Raw genomic sequence first — 24,691 nt, 5'->3', positions numbered from 1 at the left:
AATCCTAAATTATCTCTAGCTTTTACTTTATTTATATAAGGTGATTCTTTCCCCTGCTTATTGTAAGACCATCAGCTGGTGCTCCCCTCACCCCCACCCCCATTCCACCTTTTTCTCTGGTGGATTTGTTTTGTGTTTTCTTTGGACCATCAATGAAGTGGATGAAAGACAAATTACAGCTGCGAGAGCCCCAGTGAGCTGCACAATTAAAGAGAAAAAACAAGCCCACACCTACAGATCTGCAGTTTGGCTCAGATGTGTAGCCCACAATGCAGACAAATCAAAATTTAAAAATGAAGCCCCTTTCATCATGGATTACAGAAAAGCCACACGTTTTTGCAAACCAACTGCAAAGCCAGTGAAGAAGGGCAAGGAAAACAAACACAGAGCCACATCAGATTGGCTGGGCTCCCGTGAGTCTGACTTGGAGGGCAGTGGTTGACACAAGTATGCACATTTAAACCATCATACAGGAGCTGGTAGGCGCAGGAACAGACTATGCCGGGCGTTGAAACCTGGTATGTATGATCCATGGAAAACCCAATTTCTGTAACATTTATGCTTGGGCAAGATCTAAAATACTACCCTGAAGAAAATTTCCTGCTAACAGTTCTGTGTTTGCTGTCTAAGATGAGTCTGAACATTCTTTGCCCTTTTGGGAGAGAGAGAGAGTACCCCTAAAATAAGCCATCGGACTAGAACAAAGGTAGGAAAAGCATTGATCAAATTCCCCAATGTGGCTAAAAAAAAACCGTCATGCTAACAAAGGATTCCTGATGGGTGATTCTAATTAGCCTGGCCAAATTGGTCTCAGGTCAGCTCAGGAAAGTGTTGACTGAGCCTGGGTTTTCACTTGAAATAAATACTTTTGAGAGGCCTTCATTTAATCCTTTAATAACAGGAACAAATGGCTTGAAAGAAAGCCAAATGTTATTTAGACAAAATGGGTAATTATGCTTTCTCATTGGAGGAACAATACTCTAATCATGGACATGGTACTCTCTTCTGCGGAGGCTAGTGACAACTATACTGAACCAGCTTCACTGACAGGATTCCCTGTAAGCAAATCTGAAAACCAGAAGCCAATCTATGTTCAGCACCACTTGGACCAGTTTTACAAGCACTTCTCCATAAGATCTAGGTTTGGATAGGAAGAAAAGTGGGACTCTGGCAAAAACAGGGTTTTCTGGACCTATACGGGTAGTTCCCTGCTTTTGGAAGAAGACCGCTGGCTTGATGGAAGGCCCCTAATACATCCTTTGTGGATGGGGGGGGGTACTTGGAAAATCCTTCCATGGCCCCTTCTTGAACACCACCTAGAAACCTAGAACAGCTGGGAGGTGGTCTTTTCCTATTTGTCCTAATTCTTCTCTGGTAAAAATAGTTTACATAACTAGATCACTAACTACCCACAGAGGAGAACCAAAGACAAATCCTCATCAAACAAGATCTGGCTTTTTGAGGAAGGCTCCCCAAGCCCTGATTCTCAATGTTTTTATAGAGTGCCCCCTATATAAAATGTTTCATCCTGATTATTCCAGGTTCACAGTAATCATGTAATTATTTTTATTACTTGTTTAAAATGAAGTCTAGAATATCTTTGTGCCCTGAACATGGTACAATTCCCCATTTTGTCTGGGAAAGTGCTCATAAACTGGAGAGCAATGTCCCCACGGAAGTAATTTGGTAGATGAGGGTTAAGACATTGCCATTTCTTTTCCAAAGGGCTGGGGCCCTTTGAAAGTAGAGTCCTATCTCTAGAGATTTACCATCAAGAGAAATTTTGTGGAATCACATTTAGCAATTTAGCACTTAGCAACTTTTGCAAAATCCCACACCAATCATAAAAGTTGGCTCAGCTGCACAAATTGGATAAAACTCCTAATAACAAGCAGTAATAAAAGTAAAAGAAGGAAAAGTTGGCACTCAGCCTCAAGGAGAAGCCCTCCCTACCTCCCACAGAAATGCCCTGTAGCTCAGAAGGCGATGTGTAAACTTTGGAATCATTCATTTGTTCAAAGCCTACATTTCAACTTTGTTCTCACAGGCAAAGGAAAAAAAAAAAAAAAAACCAGATGTCTGTATAAAAATATCATCATTTTATTACATTCCACACAATACATTTTCAAATAGTTTCCAACATCCACAAGTTATTTTGACACACAGGCAAGTGAGCAATGCAAGGATGTCACAGTTACAGGGAGAGGGATAAGAACAGGAAGTAAAAAATCTTTAAGCTTTCTTGTTTTGTGGTTGTTCTTTGGTAATTTTTGATTATTTAGGTGTTTGCTTGCCTGCTAGTTTCCTTTTAAAGACAGGGTCTTTTTAAAGATGGAATGTCCACCTCAGAAATATTACTGGATTTTCTATTCAATTTTGGCTTTAATACCAAAAATGGGGGACAAGGGAAAAAACAATTTTACTTTATTTTCAGCATCATGTTTTGTCAACGGGAATGTTACGATTATTATTTTTTTTTTTTCTTTTTCCACCTTGGCTGGCAATTAGGTGATAGCAACTGCTAGTATAACTTCAAGGAAGGGACGGGCACCTCAGAGTCAAGGGTCTCCCTCCTGGAGATGTTGACACGAAACCTCTACTAAGGCAAAATGCTTTGCCAGCCTGAGCTTGGCTTTCGATTCATTCATTCATTCATTTATTTATATTTTAATAGTTGCAATCACATCTTCATCTTCTGAGAAGCAACTCTAAACACATGCATGCATGCATTCACCCAGCTAGTCTATTTTTCTTAGAAGAGAGCGACCCCCTGTCCCTCCATGAGATACAGAGTTTGCTTTACAAAGCTGCAAGGCATGACATTTCTACAGATCTGCCCTTTTAGAATAGTACCTGGATAATACTATGAAAGTTGCTGGGACAGAGAGATCAGGGGGTGGGGAGAAGAGGGAAGGAGAAGCAGAGAGCCCCAGCTGAACTGTATCATGGGATTCACAAAGATTGGAGTAGTCCCGTATTCTCAGTTGTGGCATGTGCATAAAGATGATGTGTTTTCTCCACATCAGGCATTAGATAAAGATGCAAGTTCACAAAGTTGTCGTCATCTTTCAAGAAGGGAAATCCTCAAGGGCATATGGTAATTCAGCCAGTTGCTATAATGGCTGGAAATCCAGGTGTTATTTCCTAACTCCAAGCCTCAATGGGGCGCCTACAGGGTTGTCGATCATTCAAGGGAAGTCCTGGCCCCAAACAACTCCATATGGACATTAGGGCACCTGAGATAAAAGCCCTTTGTTACTTGGCATGAAAGTCCTTATATGGCATCCTGGTCCACTGCCCCACCCTGCCCTCCCTGTTTCTGTCTACATCTTTAGCTGGGGTAGGATACTTATTGAAATCTCAAGGTAGCTCATGCTCTAGCCTTTTAACTTTCCTTTTCTTGGCAGGGTTGTTGTGGTTGAGCCGGAGTAGCTCTTTGAAACAGAATAAGAGTGGGAGAGCCACGATCCTTTCAGGAAGATGAAACAAACCAGATGCGAAAGTGAGTGTATAAGCTGGAGGGACATATTTGGATATTCCAAAAGAATGCTAAAAGTCTCTCTCTCCCAAGGAGCCAAAAAAAGAAAAAAAAGAAAAATTAGTATTTTGTTCTCAGAAGGTACCTAGAGGCTTTCAGCCCAGACAACCATCTTTGGAAAGCATCTCAGACTTCCCTAGTGGATTGCTAGCAGGAAGATGAGAAATAAATGCTCCCAAGGCTGAGCCCCAGGACACTAAGACTCTTGTTAAAATATGCAGTTTCTATCAATGAAATTGAATCATTATTTAACCCATCCTTTGAACAGTATCATTAGGCAATTTCTCTCTAATATTCCTCTCCCTGTGTTGCTTAGAGAGGACAAGTAGGCAGCAAAGGATTTTTATTCATTATACTTTCTCTCTTATGATGCAGCAACATCTGGATAGGCCAGGCCAGCCTGCGAGGGTGTATTTGCCAGATGCCACTACTGCTTTAAGGGTAGCACATTGGTACATTAGAAAAATGATGATTTTCTATTCTCTCATAACATTTAAGTCAGGTGGACAGCTTTATATTATAGTGGCTATTGATTCAGGCACACATTATTAACACCATGAAAGGAAAGCAAATGATCCCCCTCCCCCCTATATTTTACAAATGCTATTACAATGACCAGTATAATACCAACGAATATGGTATGAAACCTTCTTACTCAACCCCATCCCAAGTTGGGTCCAGTGAACCCCCTGAGTGAGGAGACTTTTAAAAGACAACAATTTAGTCCTTCCTTTTCTTTCCTCCCCTCCTCTTCCTTCTGCTCTTAACTTAAACAGACTACTGCTTTTTCTACACCAGTCTCAGATTTGTTATTCTGTATGACTTATTCCAAGATCGAACTTAAGCGATAAAAGCTAAACATTCATTATGAGTTTCTCTTTTATAAGGCAACAGGAGACAGATTTGCTTCAGGGCTGGAAATAGAAATGGTTCCGTACACACCCAATGGCTGTTATCTTGTTACTTCAAAGACACCAGGAGACACGGTGAGGGGTCATGTCTGAGTCCACTGGGGGAACTTGCCTCTGGGGTCAGGTGGGTTGGGGGGGCAGGGATGGGAGAGGCCACACTTCATTCCATGTGGCCTCTATTTTTTAGGTATCTGGAGATGACAATGACAGCCAACAGAAACCCAGCCGGAGCTAGATAAGGCAACAGAAAGCTTCAATCTCTTCTCCAAGTAAACGACACTAGTACAGTATATTATTTCTTTTTTGAATGTACCCCAGGAGAAGGAACACAAGCGTTAAAAGGGGGCTCTCACTGAACACACCCACACAGTGAACCAGTCTTTCTCTCACACACCCACACTCATAGAGAACTATTCACACGCTCAACTGTAGACTCAACTGTAGACATACACACAGATCCAGGCTCCCATCAAGTCTCCTGGCAGACTGTCCACCCAGAGGAGGTGTGGGATAAGGCAAGGGGGAAGAACAAGGGAACCAGTCTCTGGAACAAAACCAGCTGAGCCTTGAGCTGTGAAGTGCTCAGGAGTCTATCTCTTCTCATCATCCAAGATGCAGCATTAGAGTTGGGTTTTGTTGGTTTGGAATTAAAAAAAAAAAAAAAAAAAAGCCAAGGAGGATGGTTGGGATGGATAAGAGAACATGGGGTTCAGGGACCCGGGAGACAGATGTCTGAGAGTTCACACAGAGACTAGGCGAGGAGAAAAAAAGTGCAAAATCGAGGCAACGTGTTTGCAGTCTTTCTTGTTTGTTTTGGGTGCTGTCCTTGCTTCCGGCCCTTAGCAGTGCGAGCCGCGGTCTTGCTCTAGCTTAATGGTTAGGGTGGGCTCCACCGCCAGAGGGGCCCCGTTGGTGTAGTGGGAGGTTTTGTAGGTGATGGAGTGATCGGTCTTCTTGGCCGCATAGCGGAACCGGTGGTAGTGGAGCACCAGGGCCAGCGCGACGGAGACCAGCACCAGCACGGCGCCCCCGGCGGCCATAACGTAATACCAGTAGGCTGGGATGGGCTGCACGGGCACCGTGTCCACTGTGGGCTCGGTCCCTGGTAGGAGGGTGCCCCCTGGTGGAGAGACACAGAAGAGTGTTGCTAGGCTGAGAGCATGCAGACTAATCAAAAATTAATTAAAAAAAAAAAAGAAAGAAACACACACATGCTTTGGAGTGGGCAGGGGGGGGAAGGGGACAGGGACTAAGGTGGTACTGAGTACTTAGTAAGTGCCAAGCACTTTTAAACGACTGATATTATTTCCTATTCACAACCTTATGAGGTAAGTACCGTCAGACCCATTTTACAGAAGGGAATACAGAGGCTCAGAGAGGTTAAATTAACAATGGTTATACAGCTAATAAGAGCCAGAAAATGGGATTCAAGTGACAGCTGTGTGACTACAAAGCTCCTTTCTTTTGGTTAAACCACAATTCCTCTATAGTACACAGTAGCGTAGTAATTAATACACACACACATACACACAGGTAAATGATGTTGAAATGACTTCTAGGATTCAGTAAGGTGGGTTCTCCAAATGGGTGGAAATACCAAATTTGGCCTGGCTGGCCAGCATTCCCAAACAATGTATTAATTAGGCTGGCTAGACTTGAAGGTAAATTCCACTTTGGCGTGCCAAGCCTTCCGTGCCCATTGAAATCAGCCTGGTCTTGTCTAAACAGGTCAATTATCACTGTCAAGCAATGACTAATGCATCTTCATTTTTTTTTTTAATTGGAGAGAAGAATTTAAAAGCAAATTGGAATGGAAGTTGCAGCAAAAAACGTGGGCACGAAATGATAATGGATATGTGAGAGCGAGAATGAGTGAGTGAGTGAGAGCTAAGAGACAGAAAGATCATTCTTAATCATGGATAAGTCAGAGCAGGGAAGAGGAGCAAGCAGAGGATTTAGAGGGCAACGTGTTCACTGGCCAGCCTCTGGCTGCCATGGAGATGATGTAGTAGCTTTAAGCCCAGGCTAACACTGGGGAAAGACTGGCTAGAGTCCCACTCGATGCAAAACAGTGCTACAACTTGATTCTCCCAAAGATTTACATCAGAAGAGAATCTGGCCCAGAATGGGGCTAGGAGCTTCTGAGCCTGCCAGAACCAGACATGATTTTTACTTCTGAAAAATGATGTATGCTTAACCTATGAAAATGCCTCCCTAGTTGCTAATGGTGTGTCCTCTCTACCTATGGGACACTCTGGGAGGGGAGCCATGGGTAGGAGGTGTTGCTGCTGCTTCATGTGTCATGACTCTGCTCAAGATGTAGAAAGGGCTAATTTATATTTTCATGCCTCCTCCATGAGACTGAGCTCCTCAAGCAGAGGAACTCATTCTCATCTTGGTCTCCACCTAAGGGTATGCACGAAGAAGGTTCTCAGTAAATGCTGGATGGAGAAAAAACTGAATTGAGGCTAAAGCTCCTATTTCTGAGGCTGTGTTCACCCAAGGCAGCCTGAACAGCACAACTCCTCTCTCTGATTTGGAAAACAGCTGTGGGGTGAGTCAGTCTTTCTAACATCTACTCAGAAGTGGTAGAAAAATGGGAGCATTTTGGGGGGGGGGATCATTCAGGGCCTGCCCACCTTCCCAGCATTTTGTTACTGGATCCTTTAATTTGGGGGAGCCCTGTCTGCTAAGGTGCAGGGTTGATTGGTGCCTCTTGGGCCATCAGAGGTCCCACAATCTTGGAAGAGCTTGGGGAAGGACAAGCTGCTCGCACATACCGCTGGAGTTACAGTCCTGGGGGTGGAAAGGATCCCTGAATCCTATGGTCCCTCAATGTCACTTCAACATCTCTGTCTCCTCTCATGTTTCTGCTTCCTCTCTTTTACTTTGTCCCCAAACTATATGAGGACTTTCTCTCTCTCTCTCTCTCTCTCTCTCTCTCTCTCTCTCTCTCTCTCTGGCCATATTGCAAATTATGCATAGAAGCAGAAAGAGAAAGCAAGGTGCTGAAAATGGTTCCTTGAAATGGCCAGCTTGCGAGTCACAGTGAACTGGTGTCAACTCATTATTCAGGTCACCAAGAGTATCTGCTGCCTGGCAACCAACTTGCCGTTGGATTTTCAGGCAGGCTCACAAGAACGCAGGGAAACAACAAAGTGTGCAGCATTGGGCATGAAGTTCCTCAAAACCATCCCTCCTCTCCCCAAAGGGCACCCTTGTGTTTGCCTCTGATTTTGATGTGGCCCCTCGGTGAGGGCCATCTTCTAATGAGGCTGCGGCTCGCCCATCAGAGAAGAGGGAGGTGATATATCCACAGGGAGTAACTCCCCATACGGAACACATGACCAGACCACAAAGGAAGGAGCACAAATTTTTGTCAAGCAGAACATAGACACAACTACCCAGGTTCCCTCCATCACCACACATTCTCAGTTCAAAGATTTGATTTCCTTCAGCTAAAATGCTGGTTTTCAACATTAAATACTCCCTCCTGGGGCTCAAAGTGCAGGGTTAGAAAAGGTTGAGGAAGGTCAAAGTCTTAATGCTACTGCTAAAGCGTTTCCTTAGATAGGGACAAAGTTGGGGCACAGTGGGGGTAATCTAGGGGATTCACTGGAGGAAGGTTAAATCACAATATGTATATTCAGAATCAGAGATAAGACCCATCACCTCAGAATTCTGTCCTACCATGGAGGACAAACCCTGCTTCCGGCATAAGACCCTCTTCTTTACCAGTGCCTCCCTCCCCCAAATTATTAATATATATATATATAAAACTTTCATGACAAAAGCCATTTGTGGGATATTACATTGGTTCCTTAAATATTCTTCTTGGACATTTGTGTGGAGAAATGGAAAAAAAAATGAACAAACATACTATGTGAGTTTGTGTTTTTAATGTTAAGAGGATAGAAAAGAGAGGATACACCTAACTACCCCTCCCTCATCTCCCACAAGCAATTTTTGGGCAACCTGCATTTGGAGACCAAAAGCTTCTCAGAACATTCTCAGGCTAAAGAGAGTCAGTTCTGAAAGGCAGGTAGATAGCACTGGTTTGGACTCTGCCTCTGAGGCAGCCTTCAAGGGTTGGATGCCCATGAGAGAAAAGGAAGGCAATAAATCAATAGGGGTTAAATCCCCCACCCAAAGCACATTCCCAGACAACAGCAGCAATCCAAGGAATGTCAGATGGATGGATGGACAGATGGATGGGTGGATGCAGGAATGTATTTTGGATCAACTATTCAGAACCCCTGGAAAATGTTGATTCAGTGGCACTTCACAGAGAAGTTATATTTGGAAAATGACTGCTAAAGACTCTGCAAGCTCAAACCATGTCTCTTTGGGAAACTGGAAAAAGGCGCCCCCCCTTCAGACAGCCAGGTGCCCAGGTTGGTGTGTGGCTCAATTTTAGCCCCCCTTGCCTTGTCAGCCATATGGAGTGGGCAGGCCATTGCTTTACAACAAGGGAGCCTGGGCTAGGCAGCCCCCAAGGTGGAAGAAAGAATGCAGAGGTAAGAGGTAAGACTTTATGCCCAGAGACTGTGATGTGCTGAACTTCCCCTTTATTCTAACTTCAGCCACTTAATCATATCTTTTTTTTTAATTGGAAAATGCTTTCAACTCCTGAACTATTTTTCATTAATTCTCACCCCCTAATTCTCCACAAAGTTTTCTCATTGTATGAATTAATGATAAACATATTTAAATAGTCAGTAACTCCAAGTGTACTTGCAAGGTTGAGCAGGCTGCCATCTGCAAACGTTCTGAGACCCCTGGAGAAAGAGGCAATGCAAATACAAAGAATTTGTATTTTGAAAAACAGTGAATTCTAAGAAGCCATGCATGGGAGAAAATAAGGAAAATCTTACATAGTAGGTAATATTCCCTCCATTGCTACTGTGGAAATAGGGTTACTGAATTAGTAGGTAGGAAATGTGGTCATACAAAAGCTACAATGAGTGGACATTTCTTGTATTCTAGACACTGGGCTATGGGCTTCACATGGGATCATCTTGCTTATTCCTCATGATTACCTATGAGGTAGGGACTAACAGTATCCTAATTTTCAGATGGGAGACCTGAGAACTTGAGGGGATAAGTAGTTTTCTTCTGTTTTTTCCTAGAAGAAAACTGAGGAGGGCAGAGAAGCAGACGGTAAATCCAAGAGATGTCCCAGAGCCCTCAAGGAAAGTTCATACAACTAATAAGTAGCAGAGCCAGGACTGGATAGAGTGGACCAAATCCTCAGGCTATGCTCTGACTAGGGGTCAGCTGACTACAGCTAGCAGGCCAAATGTGGCCCTCTGCCTATTTTTGTAAATAAAGTTTTAATGGAACATAGCCATGCTTATTCATTTAGCTGTTGTCTATAGCTGCTTTCACACTACCATGGCAAAACTGAGTAGTTGCCATAGAGACCATACATCCCACAGTAACATATTTACTATCTGACCCTTTAGAGAAAAAGTTTGTAGACCCCTCACTCTAATCACTTAAGAATGCAACAGGAAGCAGCCATCCCCCTTTCCACCTCCTACTTCTGCTTGAATCTGTCAGCGAATTGCCATGTCTCAGTTAAGTCAGATACCCAATGAATCACTGAAAAGAAAAAGCATCTCCTACAGCTAAGTTTATAAAATGTCATCAGAACCTGGAGGTGTCACCCAGGTTTCCAAAAGAAATGTTTTAAAGACATCCCTCTCTCAGAAGAAGGAGGAAGAAAAAGAGAGGCTTTTTTGCACAGAAGAAATGTTTCAGGTCTGGCCTGTCTGCGGGATCCTTTCTGTACAGGTTGAAAATGAAGTGCTGGTGAAGGGGCATTTCAGATAAAAGGTTTATTTAATTTGTGAGATTAAAAAGAAAGGTTGGCTCCTCCAGAAAAGTTTACAGAAGATAGTAGAAGAATGTGGTCAGACCCACTGATGTGTTTGGAAAAAGAATGTAAAAGTCCAACACATCCCTGAGAAATGACTTGTTCGCTTTGCCTTACAAGCAGTGGCTGGAGGGTCATGGAGAGGTTTTCCCTAGGCTAGCAGATCCTGTGCGGATCTCTCCAAGTCCACTGAGAAATGCCTGTAAATTCAGATCCACAGCTGGGTGAAGTCTCAGACACTTCTCATCCCTTGGGTGGCACTTAGTCTACCTTTTTGCAACTACGATTTGTCCTTTGTGTTCTTGGAGAGAGAACAAGTTGGTGAAAAAAATTTTTCTTCTCTCTTTAGTCAAACTGACATTGGCAGCGGTTTGGAGTAATGTAAACTTTGTGGGGAGGGAATGTGTCAGCCTGCACGACAGGAGAGGCAGTGTGTGCAAGAAGTGAGCCTCTCAAAGAATGCAGCAGCGTCCCCCTGGGCAAGCCACGGCGGCTGAGTGCTCACCCAGTTTCCGCGCAGTGATCTCCAGGTCTCCTTGCTCAGCAACACCTAGCCTTACCCCGGCAGCCGGAGACACTCAGGGGGCAGGGTGGGGTGGATTGTTGTTGAGGGGGCTGATGAGGAGGATTCACGCACCACAGCTGCCTGTCCGGAATGCTGGCAGGTCACAGGGAGATGTCTCTGCCTTTCATCAGCGGATGATGTGCAAGAAAAGTGCTTTACCCTCCCCGCGTCTCCAAAGTGCTTCTAGAATAGAGCTGAGGGAGAAAAGGACTCTGGGGCTGACCCTTGGGGACAAGGATGTGACGCTGGGGGCTGAGGTTTCTGGGAGGCAGCATTAGGGAATGGGGGTGGGATGGAAAAGGAGAGATGGGGTGGGAGATGGCGGGTTGGCACTAACCAAACAGACCCTAAAACAAACCTCAGGTATCCAGTGAGCTCTATCAGCCCCCCAAATGGGTGTTTCAGGACCGCTTCCCCCCACTTCCACCAAAGACAGCCTTTGATGTTCATTTTCTCCTGGTGGAGGCCTGCAGAGAGGCACCCTGGGAAACCCAGGAGATGGGCCCCATGGTCGTCAGAGATGGCCTGAACCTCGAACCCCACATCGGCAACCCTTAACAAGCGGCATCGATGTCCCTCTTAGCATCCATTAGAGGTGTAGTCTTCACGCCAACAACTACCTTCCACAAGTGCAACCATGTGAGCGATTTCCATGGGTCTTTAACTGGGAGGGTGTCAGACCCATTCTCTGCCCTCCTGCTTTGTCCAAAGCCCACAGCCTCCAACAGGAACCAGGACTCTTGCCTCCTCTGTTAGCTGCTAAAAATAACCACTTGGTCAACAACTACAGAACTCTGATTATGAGCTTTATGTATTTTTACTGGCTTCTTTCTTTTTCTTTTTCCTTTTATTGAAAAAAGAAAGTATTGGTTAAGAGGAAATAATCCATCACCTTAATTATACCACTTTTTGGTTCTTTCTCATTTTTTTTTCCCTTTATGTACAGTTTTCATTTGTTAAAACTCAACTCCTAGAAAAAGATACATGACAGCACCATGTTTTTAGCCACTGCTTAAAAAAAAAAAAAGGAAGAGAGGAAAAAAAAATGCACACCCAGGCTACATTGTTTAAAATGTGACTCATAACAACAAAAAAGTTCTTTTAAAAAAATCACGTGACAACATAGCTCATCCCTTCTCTCTTCTCTAAGGAGTTCTCTTTTTCTCCATACCTTATTTCTCTTCATTACTGACTCACACCCTAGTACACTATCAAAGTATAACCACTGAGCAGAAAACACAAGGCAATTGAATACAAAGAAAATGTTTTATGGCAGAAAATGAAACACACTTCAAAATCTGAAAGTTCAAGAATACCTACTAAGCCCAAGTCTGACAGCCACTTTTATTGCATTTCCCTAAAGATTTATCTTGTACACATTGGTTTCTCCTACCGAATGTTATTTCTCTCATGGTTAATTTGTAATGGAGAAGAAAAACAACCCAAATTAAAAAAAAAAAAAAATACTAGCAATGCAAATGCTTATTATTTACAGTGTAACACAATCAACTTTCCACAACTCACTTGCCCAAACCTGGTTTCCCTTTGTTTCCCCTTTGAATGAAAATGGTGCTTTGACCCCAAGGCACCTGTGCCCCATCCCTGGGGGAGAAGAACGTTATGCCAGTCACTTGCTCTGATGTAACCCACAGTTCCTCCTTCCTCTCCCAAGTGGAAAACTTAGGAGTTGCATAATGAGGTCAGTTAGGCCCCATGTTAGGTAAAAAGAAGAGAAGTCCCAGCCCAGGTTCATCTGGCTGACTGCCAACTTGAAATTCCATGTAGGACTTGCCAATAGGATCAAAATTGTCCATTCTCAACACCGGTCCTTCTCTTGACCCTGAGTTCCTTGGCCAACGCACAGCTCCCAAGACTTGGCTTCCTCCTTCCAAAGATGCTCATCATCCGCCAAGACAACAGCCCCAGACCGATCTATACAGCTCCCTGCACTGCCTTTGCTTCATTCCCAAACCAGCCCATCATGGGCGCCCTGGAAATGCTTACCTTCAAGTCACTAAGCCCTGTGTTTATTTTGGCTAAATGAGCACTACTGCTCTGATGATGTATTATTTATATATTTTTTAAAAGAGAACATGACTGGACTGTGAAGCCTCATGGTAAACACAGCTTCAAGGAGAGCACATGTGCCCTGGTTTGTTTATTCTCTTACAGAAGCAAAGCACTTAGCCACTGCGCTTGTCAGTCATGGACCAAGACCTGCTGACAAAAGAACAGTGTCTGCCACAGTTGCTGGCAAGTCTTTAACCAGCCTTTCCTGGGAGCTTTGAATCTCAACAACCCAATAAGAGTCAGGTGAAAAAACATAAGCAGGTTTCTTGCTTCACCAATGCAACCATTACCTTGGGTCCTGAGGGTTAGAACTTGAATTCAACTGTAATCCAAGCCGTTCGGTTTTGATCTCAGCTTTGCTTTCCATACTTTGGATTCACATTAACAAAGATCTCACACCCAAAGAGTACCAACATATGTACACGAATACTCTTAATACTTTAAAATGTGGAATGGGGAGTGGGGATGGGATTCAGGTAGGCATGGAAGGGTAAGAAAGAAAGAAAATCTACCCTATTTATATATATCATTCCCCTCCATTCTGCTGCTTTCTTCCTCGTCTATTGTCTTAGAGCTGTAGATGATGAGTGGCAAATCAGGCAAGATGATTGGGAGACAGAGAGTACATTTAGGTGGCAAACCAGGAATTCATCTCTCTCTAGTTATGAGCTGGACAGATTAATGAGTCAAGATAGCGAGTCTAGACTTCAGATACAAAAATGACTTCCCTTATCTCTGAAATGCTGTCACCTTTGGGGTCAAACCATCCTTCACAACTGTTTACATGAAATGGGTTATGAAAAATTCCTTCACTGGGTGAGGTGTCTCCAAGGGTGGTTTTACACACAGGCCAGCTGAAGTGAAGCACTTAGAATGGCTTCTGATACTATTCGGCACTAGAAATCTGGGTGAAAACTTTAGCCGTGTCAATTAACTGGACTGCGAGATGGCAAAATGTAAACTCCCTTGCATCAAAACAGCACAAACCGTTACCATCACCCAAGGTTGGAAGCTGTTTTTATTCCTGGATGAGGCAAGCATCCCAAACTCTTCTCTATTTCCTTTATTAGGGAGACAATGTCCTTTTCTGTTTCACAGCCCTGTGTTTTAAAGTGCTCTAACTGCAGTCATGAATGTGCCTCCCTGTTGCCTTTACCAGCCACTGGCTCCTGAATTCTGCAGGCTCCTCTCCTCCCTACGAGGATCACTCCTTGTGCCTGTGCACGTTCTTCCCTCACAAAACTGCCTGCACACCGCACCTCACTGAGGGTTAACTGAGACATAGCCCTGGTACCCTGGAACTGGAAATAAACCATCTTCAGGCTAAAATAAATCATTACCATCTCATTTCACTTTTAATTTACTACTGTTTTCTTTTGATTCTGTCTTCCCACAACCTCTCCTTTCTCACCACTCCTGCATTTTCAGCCTCATTGCTCCCGTTGGACAATGCAAGGCTGAAAGGTTTATCTGTAACCTATTTGTCTCTATTACAGGTTTCTAAACTTTAATTAAAGAAGAGACAGTGAGGATCTCAATCCCCCTTTCCCAGCATCTACAGGTGGTGTTGGTGCCATCTAGTGTTGGGAAGGTGTGGCCTCTATTTTCTTTTAAGAGATCTGTCAGATTTGGAGGTTTAGTCACCCCACCAAATTCACATCACATGAAGGGAAGGAATACGCATGCAAACCAGTTTTTTTGTTGTTGTTTACCTTTAAAATTCTTACCTGCAAAAGCTGAGATGGGTTCTGAAAAAAAGAAAAAAAAATTGAATTAGAAGAGGGAAAGAAATAATAGGGTGAATATAGGGTATGGTGAAGGTGACTTAGGTTTTTTTAAAATCAATCTATGGAAATTGGCCCATGTCCTCCACATAGTCTACCACGTCACCATCATGGGGTTGGGGTGGGCGGGGAGGAACTCACAAAGTTGCTTTGGAACAAAAAGTCCTTCATAGAGTAACGGGTCCCTGAAGCATTGTAATCAGTCACTTACCACTGATTACTTTCTCAGAGCCCGAATTTCTTTTAGATGCCCAGGGCCTGAGAGTGGCCCGAAGGGACTGGGGTGGTCCCAGGTGCTTCTGACATCACCGGGCACACACACACCCGGGACCCATGTGCCAAGAAAAGCACTTGGTAATTTATTAAAGTCATCCTGCAGACTGAAAGCAGGTCCTGCTCCTAGTCAGGATTATCCTCTTGATTTGGGGAACGTCCATGGCTCAGTGAGGGAGCCCTCGGAGTGACTGCTTCTGCAGGAGGGAGGCTCTGAGTAAAATGTGTGTATCTCAGGTGGGCTGGCTGCTCAGCACTTCAGACCAAGGAGACAGTTAAGGTGTCCTTCCCAAGCTGGTCACTTGTCATGCAATATTTAGTATCACCCACAACCCTGGGATCTTGGGCATTAGAGGTACTGGCTTTAAAGCAAAATCTAAAGCCTTACGTCACGTTCCATTGGTTCACTCTGTAATTCATTCATGGAAAGATCTACTCAGGTAACTGTTTTCACTCTTATATAAGCTAGGTACAATTTTTGCCCACCAGTGAAGGCTTCCATTAAATCCATCAAACCTTCCCAGCACGTAATTCTGACTAGCGATTGCTCTCCTACTCAAGCATTTTCTTTGCTAAAAGTTGGAGTTTGATGACGGGGTCTTGGAACCCTGGCTCTCCACAATTAGTGCATGTTTATTTCTGACTGAGAATGGGGACGTAAGACTTCACTTCATCTCACACCCTTCCCATCCTGAGCTCAGCCTAAGATGCAACTGCACCCATACTTTACCTCCTGCATAGACTACTGCTGCCCTACCCGTGGGATAACAACTGTGTTTGAAAATGGTGTGCTGCCTCCTCTGGCATATCCCAGTCCTTGGTGTCTAATTTGGAAGAGCCAAGAAGACACAGATATTCACATACCCATGCAGTTCTCCAGTGGGACATCAGTGCTTATCCGAATATCATCAATGGCAATTTCTCCTGAACGTCCTTTCCCTATCACTCCCTCAAACACGATCTAGAAGGAGAAAGAAAGACAGGCATTGTTAACTGAGCTTCCTGCTTCAAACAGTGCAAAGATTTCCAATTTTCTGCTCACTGAAGCTTAAAATGTATGTGTGTGTGTGTGTGTGTGTAGGTGAATGTGTGTGTGCAGATGTATGCGAATGTGTTTTATTTTATTGCACCTGGAAGACATCTGTTGACCACATGGCTCCAAAAGCACTTGAAATTTTAATTTTAAAAGAATTGGTTAAAATCAAATGAATAATTGAGGGGATAAAAAAAATACAACAAGGTGATGGATAGTGTTGTCTAGTAACTTGAATGTATTGGTTAAAAGGACCACAATCGGGGTGTTTAAAGGAGGGTTGCAATTTCCCAAGCGATTTTTTGAGGTTCCTTCCTCATCAATCATTCAAATGCCCAATCCAGGTATGTGAAAACCCAGAGGACATGAGCAGGTGGGGTAATGTGAGAAATACAGAGAGTGGATTTGCATTGCCTTGGGGGTAGTATGGCTCCATTATTACAACTAGAACTGAAAGGACTTATTCTTTCACCAGTAGTTTACTGAGCACCTATTATGTGCAGGGCTCAAGGACAGTTACAAAGAGTAATAAAGAGCCGGAGAAGCTCACCCTCCAAGGGGTGAGACCAAAATGCAAACCAGTGGTGACAGCACAATGCATTAAAGGGCAGAACAGGTTTATAAGTCAGGTGGGGGAGGAAAGGACCTCAGGATGCCCTCCAACCTCAAGAGAGAGTGACTGCAGGCAGCACACAGAAGCCCCTCTGCTCTTGGTCTTAAATCATTCCTCATTCTCTCCCTCCCCAGGTTCTCTCTGCAAACTAGACATGTCCTCTGGCAAACCGCGCGAGCAGTTGGCTGCCTCAGCAGCCATCTGTTGCTGCTTCTCCCCTGGGGAGGAGCAGGTTAATGCTTTGGCTGGTTCTCAGTCACCTCTTGCACAGTGTGCCCTCCTCCTACCCAAGCCGTAGCCATCCACACCTCAGTCTCTCGCTCCGTAGGACAGTGATAATAGGACCCATCTAGAGAAGCGGTTGAGAAGCCACTTGTTTGGGAGCCTCAGGTCTGCAGGCTCCAGAGCACAAACACATCCCCTCCCCTTGCTCTGCTCACAGTCCCTGGAACAGGTCTGGGAGGTTGTTCCCATTCCCCCCTCCGATGTTGAGGGGCCAGGCAGACCGCTGTGCTTGTGTGTGGAGGGTTTGTTTGTGTTTATTTCCTTGGCTTCAGTGTCCCTTTGTCAGCCTACCTGATAGCAATCTAAAATAAAATGGAGAGAAGCAACATTTGTTGGAGAAGATTTCTGCAATATAAAAGGCAATAGGAGGAACAAAGAACTAAGTCTGGGTGTAGAGATAGGCACATTCTGAATAACAAATAAGAGTGTCATTTAGTTGTCATGGCAACAGGAGAAACACAATGAAAACAGCAGAGCTTAACCACGTTCCCTAATGATGAATGGGCACGGTCCTTTGAAATACTGAAATACAGATCACAACAATTCCCGCGGACCTCCGCGCCCGGCTCCCTTTACCACCCCACCTGATACTCCATGTCGTAGCTGGGCAAGATGATGCGCCCGTGTTTCCACTCGCTGCCCTGGTCCTCGCGGATGACCCACAGGAGCTTGCTCTCCTGGCTGGCTTCCTGCACCACCTGCAGCGCCACCCCGCGGCCGCCCGTGGCCTGGTACTGGAACTCCATGCACACGGGGCTGCGGGGCAGGTGGACAGGTGGGCTGATGAGCCGCGCATACTGGCCCTCTCTCCGGTCATCGCTCTGCAGCCGCAAGAAATTCCTGTCATCTGGGAGAAACAAACCCAAACAGAGGTTCTTGGTAAACGCTCGGGCAAGACACCAGTTAGCAGCTGTGACCCCTTTGGGGGGCATTTGGGACTAGAGTTTGGGTGTGTTGGTTGCACATGTTTTGTTCTCTAGGCTCCTCATCCCTTTCTTAAGGCTCCATTAGGGTCTTGATACAAATACTGTGTCCTCTTGAAGCCCTTCTTGAGGTCTCTGAGTCAAATCAGTCCTGTTTGCCTATTCCTGGGTATCAGTTCTGTGACCTTTTATCTGTAGCACTTGGCTTATATCTTGGCCTCTGTGATTGTCTTCTCCCACTAGATTCTACGAGGTCAGACCCATGTCTTACTCATCACTGGCTTCCTTCAAAGGCCAATGAAGTCTGATAAACTGAATTATAAGGGAATAGTTTACAGGGGGTGAGGTGGCATTAGATTGGAGAATTGCTCTGGCCAGGTAGCTTATGCTTCAAGTCGTTGCCATCTTGGCTGGGCATTGACCAAACAAAAGATGTTTAAAATCTTTTGTCTTCACCAATGCTCCTAAGTGACACCTGGGCCCCAGTGACTGTGATTCAGAAACCTGGCATCAAAAAAAAAAAAAAAAAAAAAGAAAAAGAAACCTGGCATCAATTTCAAGCAGAATGGGGGATGGATGGTGGCTGAGTAAGGGTGATCTAGGGGGTCTGACCCCCCACTTCCTTCCCTGTCCACCCTGGGGGGCCTGAACTCAGTGGCCTTTCTCACCGAGACAAGCGTACACGGCTCCAGTGGTGACAGGTGCCATCGTTATTGCTTACGAAGGCTATGTGTGCAGCAGAGAATGTACACATTCTGGGAAATCTAGGTTTTACCCATCCAAATGTTTGAGGAATGTTTTGGCTGACTGATTCCAAAAACATCCAACACTATGCAGAAGACTGAGTTCCCATTACTGTGGGCTGACCCAGGCCTTGCAGACACAGGCCAGGGCCAGCATCTGCAAATCCAATTTGTACAGGAGCTCTTGAGCCACTTGGGCGGAGGGCAAGGTGGCACTTCAGGAGGAAATCTCACTGCCTCATCTTGGGCTTTAAAAAAGAGGGGTGCATCTTACTCTGAACCTTTCTGCAGATGGTAAGGATATTTTTCACCAAATCCCTAGCATGGAATGCAGGGCACATCAGATGCATCATGTTAATGTGAGGCACATGCACAGAGCTTTCTTACCCAGCAGGAACTGTGAATGTCCTGGGGAGGTAAGCGAGGGCTCAGGAGTCCTGACTCAACGTGGCACTCCCTGGGCCACTGCATGGTGGTTATTACCCCTGCTGAGGTCATCATGCCAAGAAGAGCTGAGCCTGGGACAGCCCTCCCAGCAGCAGCACAGAAAAAGCTCCTCCTTCCTCTCCTGCCCCCCTCCTGCTGCCTCCCAGCCGCCTGGCCCACCTCCCTGGCTTCCCTAAATCCTTTCCTGTTAGACTCTAGGGGGATTACTGCTCCAGAAGCCATCCTCCCCTGAGGTCAGATTAGATCAGTTTAGGATGCATATTTGGGATTCCAGTTTGTGCCTCTTCAACTATCCAGAACCATATCTGTCTGCATAATCCCTCCTTAAGGCCCAAATCCGCACAGATTAGTAAAAAGGCAGTTAGTTGTCTGCAGAAGAGCATTTTGATGGTGGTGGTTGGCTGAGGGAGGAGACACTGGTGCCACAACCAGATAGTAGAAGAACTTCTAAATTTACTCTTCCCCTATCAGATCTTATTACTACCGCAGTTAATGATAATCATTATAACTCATATTTGCATAATTCTTTGCAGGTTACAAAGCACGTTCATGTGCATTATTTCATTTAATCCTCACTCAAAGCTTGTGAAGTAGGTATGATGAATCTTACTTTGCACCTGAAGAAACTGAGGCTCAGAAAGGTTAAAGTGACTTGTCCAAGGTCATGAGGCCAGTAAGTGGTAGGAGCCGAGCCTGGAGTGCGGGTTTCCTACTTTCCAGCTGGAAGCTGCTTGTTTCACTGTGCCCAAGTACCTTGCCCCCCAGTTCTTGCAATCACACCCTATTCAAGGCAAACTGGCTTCCCCACTGGGCCCGCTGCTCCCTTTTCTCCTCTTACCTCTAATTCCTCATCCCCCCACCACACCACCTCTTTCACTAGTTCTTCCCCCTACCGTGCAAGCACATGCAACATTAGTTCCCGCTTCTCGCAACAACTCTGGCATACACTGTCTGCACCACTGATTTTACTTTGTTTTTGAAAGAATCCAAGGCCATTTTTTCCCATGGATTTCAGCAGGTAACTAAGTGCTGCCTTACACTATAATTGTTTGATGTGTGATTTTCTGATTCCCCCACTTAGGTTGTAAGGTCCTGATCTCACACATGTAAGGCTTAGGCCTGCTTCTTCCCCCTGCCCCTATGTAGTGCCATACATATGCCACTACTCAAGAAAATTTAGTTCCCATAAATGAATGATGAACAAATGACAAACAAATGGATAAAGAATGATATGAAGCTAAGTATTGGAAACAAGGGCAGAGAGAGAATCAGCTAACTTCTGGTAAATTTATATAAACTCTTCGCAATCCCCACCACCTTCCTGAGCCAAAAGCCCTCTTTAACGTTGAATAAATAATAACTGGGTGACCTGTGGAAGCATCCAATCCACTGAACCACTAGTGAGAAGCTCCCCAAATGCTCCCAGGCTCCTGGTAACTTCCAAGCCTTAACTGTCTCCACCTCACATATAAAGGAAACCAGATTTCAGAGACTTATTATTCAGCCTTTTTCCTTCACAATTTCACAAATAAGACCTACTTGCCAACTGAAAAATTGCTTGGCAGAAACACTGCCACTTGTGTGAATTTACATTTTCAACGGCAGGGAAATCATAGCATAGCGGTTAGAATTTGGTGAGTAACATGTGTGTGGAGGTGTGAAGAACTGGGCTGACTGGATTTTATCTGGGTCTGTTGTATTTACCCATCCTGTTACTAAAACTCACAGCACAATTCAGCCAGAAGTTTCACCGATGGCCTCTCTCAGGGACCCTTGATAGCCCCCTCTCCTCTATTCTCATCCCCTCTCCCCTATCTTACAGTAAGATGATAATCACCAGGCATGATTTAAAGGGCTGCGGGAAGACCAGAGAGTTAATGCTAGCGGCATGCTAAGCACGAGCTGCTGAAGGATCATCATTCAGTGCTGACATCTGAGCTAATCCACTAGTTTGCAGAATCTCAGGACAAGCAGGCCTCTGAATTTCACTGCGTTAAATCATTTGTGCCCCACTTGTCTGTTAAGTGCTATGAGCTCCAGGGAAGAAAGATGATATGTAAATTTAAAGAATTAGCAGTAGACATCAGTCAGAGGGATGCTGAGTTGCAAAACGTCCCTTCCTGCCTGTCACTGAGAGAGGCCTGATTAGAACCAGGGACATCATGAAGGAACAGCTCTGACCAAGTAAATCAAAGCCCAGGAAAGGGGAGAGAAAAAGCAGAGGGAAGAGAACCGACATTAACTGAGCACCTACTATGTGCCAGATATTGCATTGGAGGCTTTAGCTGTCTTATCATAAGTAATTCTCCCAATGGCTCCATGAAATAAATATTTTTTTCCATTTTCACTGTTAGTAAAGAAAAAAGAAAAAAAGGAAAAAAAGGAAAAAAAAAAAGGTAAAAATAGTGAAAAAAAAACAACAGAAACTAAAGGAAAAAGAAACTGAGGTTCAGAGAATTGAAGTAATATATCCAAGACCACTGCTAGAGACTGATGGAAGTAGGACATGAACCCTAATTGGACTGAGTTCAATCACCATAGCATTGGATCTTGCCTGTGCTGGGACAGTGGCCTAATGCTCACTCACCTTTGAAAGCCTCCATCTTTCCATCTGGAAAATGGATACAATGACAGTTTTACTGTATAGCGTTGTGGGAAGGAGTAAAAAGAACCAGCCATGGAGAGTGCTTTGCACAGTAACAGGCACAAAGTAAGAGCTCAATAAAGCTTATTATTATCATTATTATTACTACTGTCACTATACATACTGTCTCTTGTATCTGCCTTTATTATATTAAAAGAACAAAAGTAGAAGGGGAACAAATTACCTGGGAAAGCCAGTCCCAGATTCAAAAGGAAGTATATGGTTTGATGTGAGAACAATAAAGATGTTCTTTGGAATAAGACTGGTTCCCCAGAGATATCCTAACCCAAGAAACCAGCAAATCCCAACTTGTTCACCATGCACTGTTTACCCAGATGTTTTCTGTGTCAATCCACAGTAGGTGAAATAAAATATTACTTGATCCTGGAATGAGAGTGGATCTCAAGAGATCATTTAGAGCAGGCCATCCCTGCCTCCCAGAGGAACCAAACTGAAAACATCCCCCCCAACAGCTGTCCAGCCTTTGCTTTAAATTCTCCAAAGGAGATTTCATAGGCCACGTTGGCAATGTGTTTTCTAGGTTACAATCCTAACTGCCAGAAACTTCTTAAATCCAGTTGTAAGTTGTCCTGCTGCCATTTAGATATATTTCCCCCTTCTTTCCCTGATGGAGCATAGTCAGTTTCTGTCCTCTGACTCAGAAACATTTTCACTTGCTTTGAATTAAAATCCTTACTCTTTGCTTCCTCAGGAAATGCTACTCTTGCCCCTCTAAATGTCTGCCTTCCAGAACTTCAGTTAGAGGGTGTCTCCACTGACCTCTTCAAGCTTATCACTTCAACTCTTTTAAATCATGGCATCCACATGCGGACATTGCGACTGAACGTGTGTGCTGCAAGTGAAGTTTGTTCTTCTGGAATATCTCAACTTACGGCCCACCACTGACAAAGAGGAGTTCTAAGCAAACAGTGGCAGTTGATTACTTGACAGAGGATAAAGGAGGCATGGTATGGGTGGGCTACTTTATTGGTTTACTTGGACCTTACAGAAAAATCCTTTGAATATGTCCAGAGGCTGCCCAAACCAACCAGCTAAGAACCAGCCCTGCTTGCTAGAGCCCATCTTCTTGTTCTTATAGCTGACTGTCGTGATGCAGGCAATGGATAGTTTCCAACAAAAAGACAATGGAAAGGAAATACATTCAGTTGCTGAGAGAGAATTAAGAAAGAAATGTACCAGAGATATAATCCCTTTCCTCTAGGACCTGACATACTTTGGAGGCATTTTGCTAGGTCCTTGACTCAAAACATCTGTTTTTGCCCACGATTCAGGGAAAACAATCACATGGGAATGGACAACAGGAGTTCAAAAGGGCTGAGAGGAAGCTCAGAGGACAGGGTCATTTGGGCCTTTTAGCCGGCTGCTGTCTTTGGAAAGGGTCTCCTGATTATTTCACCTGGAGATTTACGGCTGCATCTGGCTTCAGCTGAACAAGTGCAGTATGAACATGTGACTGTGGATGGACAAACAGCAATGGTATCAATTGTGTCCATACCTTACCAAATGCTGAAATAAATCACCAGCCTGATCTTTCCAGCAATCGCAAAGCCAAACATACCATCTGCCCAACACACACATCTCCTGGCTAGCATCTTGCCCTCCTACTAGAACAACCATCTGAAAGAATATTTAGTGCTGCAGGAGATGCAGTCTCTTTGGATAGGTCACGTTTAAAACATGAGTCAGATCCTCAGCTGGCCTCTCAAGGTCAGTCTGTCTCTGCTAAGGTCCTCAAATTCACAACCAGTTCAACGTCAAGGGAAATGGTGACGTTGACAGAACTCAGCAGGATGTTCTCAAGGTTTACAATAGACTATTTTGTGGACGTTGGAGGTGTGGAGTCTGGTCTTTGCAGAAGTCTACCTATAGCTGTTTTTCCGTATGTCGGTTTTTCATGAAGGTTTGCAATTGGATCTTATTATCATTCTGTCACTTCATTATCAACCCACACACTGCTGGGAAACTCAATCAATTGTGACTTTCAGGAAAAAAGAGGTAACAGCTTCTACTCTCTATTGTTGTCTTTTTCACAAAGCCAGAGATGTTTCCCTCCCTTCTTCATTTTCCAGTTGAAAATATTCCTTGAATATTGGCTATCTTTTAGCCAAGCTGTTCCTGGTCTTTAATTATCTAATCACAGTGCATAGCCCGAGAAGTTCCTGTCTCTGTATTTGTAGTGTCCATGCCCCAGCCAAGCCACAACAACGTCTTTCTGAAAGCAATTCAATCTAAAGCCAATCCAGCACCTGGGTTGTCTGCTGCCATCAGCCCCACCTAGGGGGAAGATCTTTTGAGCTCAGAGAGTTGTTTTTTTAATTCATAGAGTCACAACTAGCTCACTGTCAAAAAGCAAGTACATCATAAGCCAGTACACACATCAATTATTTCCTTTGATTTTTCTGCCACCACCCAGCCACTCATACCCACCCATATTCAGTTTTCTCTTGTGTATGTCCCCAGTGAATCACAGCCCTGGTCTTGTATTCTAACGTAATTTATTCAGTGGCCTAATCCTCATCAAAACAGCCCAAAAGAGGAGTCAATAAGTCTACCACTTATGTTTGATGGAACACCCACCATTTGTAAAATTCAAATATTTTAGAACATTAGGGTTCTTAACCTACTCCCCCTGAACTTGTTCTTGAACTCAGAGCAAATGTGTGCTGTCCTCGCAATCATGAACATGCAAATGCTAGATGGTCAAAGCTCTGTCCTTTGATAATGGGATGCCATTCTACATGGACTTTACTTGTTTCTTTATAGCTCTTCCTATCTTGATTTAAGTTACTGTAAAGAAGGCTGTACTGATACTTCATGGGGTCAACCAATGTATGCAGGGGCTTACATTTCAGGAGACTATACACTTCAGGATTCTGAAGCTGACTTGCCGTATTACCCTTTACCTCTATTCTTCTTGCCTCACTCCTGACAATAATAATAACTATTATTTACATAGGATGCTT

The 24,691-nt window shown here is 44.3% G+C and overlaps 1 protein-coding gene across 3 annotated transcripts in view; it reads right to left on the bottom strand.

Moving 5' to 3' along the window:
* NRP2 (neuropilin 2) overlaps positions 1-24,691 on the bottom strand; it is a 119,445-nt gene that overhangs the window by 15,897 nt on the left and 78,857 nt on the right. For 2 of the 3 annotated variants that reach the window (XM_037849786.1, XM_037849787.1), the window contains exons 13-15: positions 17,535-17,797; positions 15,884-15,980; positions 14,690-14,710 (exon numbers count right to left, since the gene is read on the bottom strand). In XM_037849786.1, the coding sequence (XP_037705714.1) occupies positions 14,690-14,710; positions 15,884-15,980; positions 17,535-17,797 (381 nt within the window). Of the gene's footprint in view, positions 1-5,124; positions 5,570-14,689; positions 14,711-15,883; positions 15,981-17,534; positions 17,798-24,691 lie in introns of those variants that run through there. The other variant, XM_037849788.1, reaches the window with a different exon arrangement.

This window comes from Choloepus didactylus, chromosome 9, assembly GCF_015220235.1.
Source record: "Choloepus didactylus isolate mChoDid1 chromosome 9, mChoDid1.pri, whole genome shotgun sequence".
Lineage (NCBI taxonomy): Eukaryota > Metazoa > Chordata > Mammalia > Pilosa > Megalonychidae > Choloepus > Choloepus didactylus.
The sequence above is the reverse complement of the archived record's forward strand: the minus strand, read 5'-3'. Positions and strand labels throughout refer to the sequence as shown.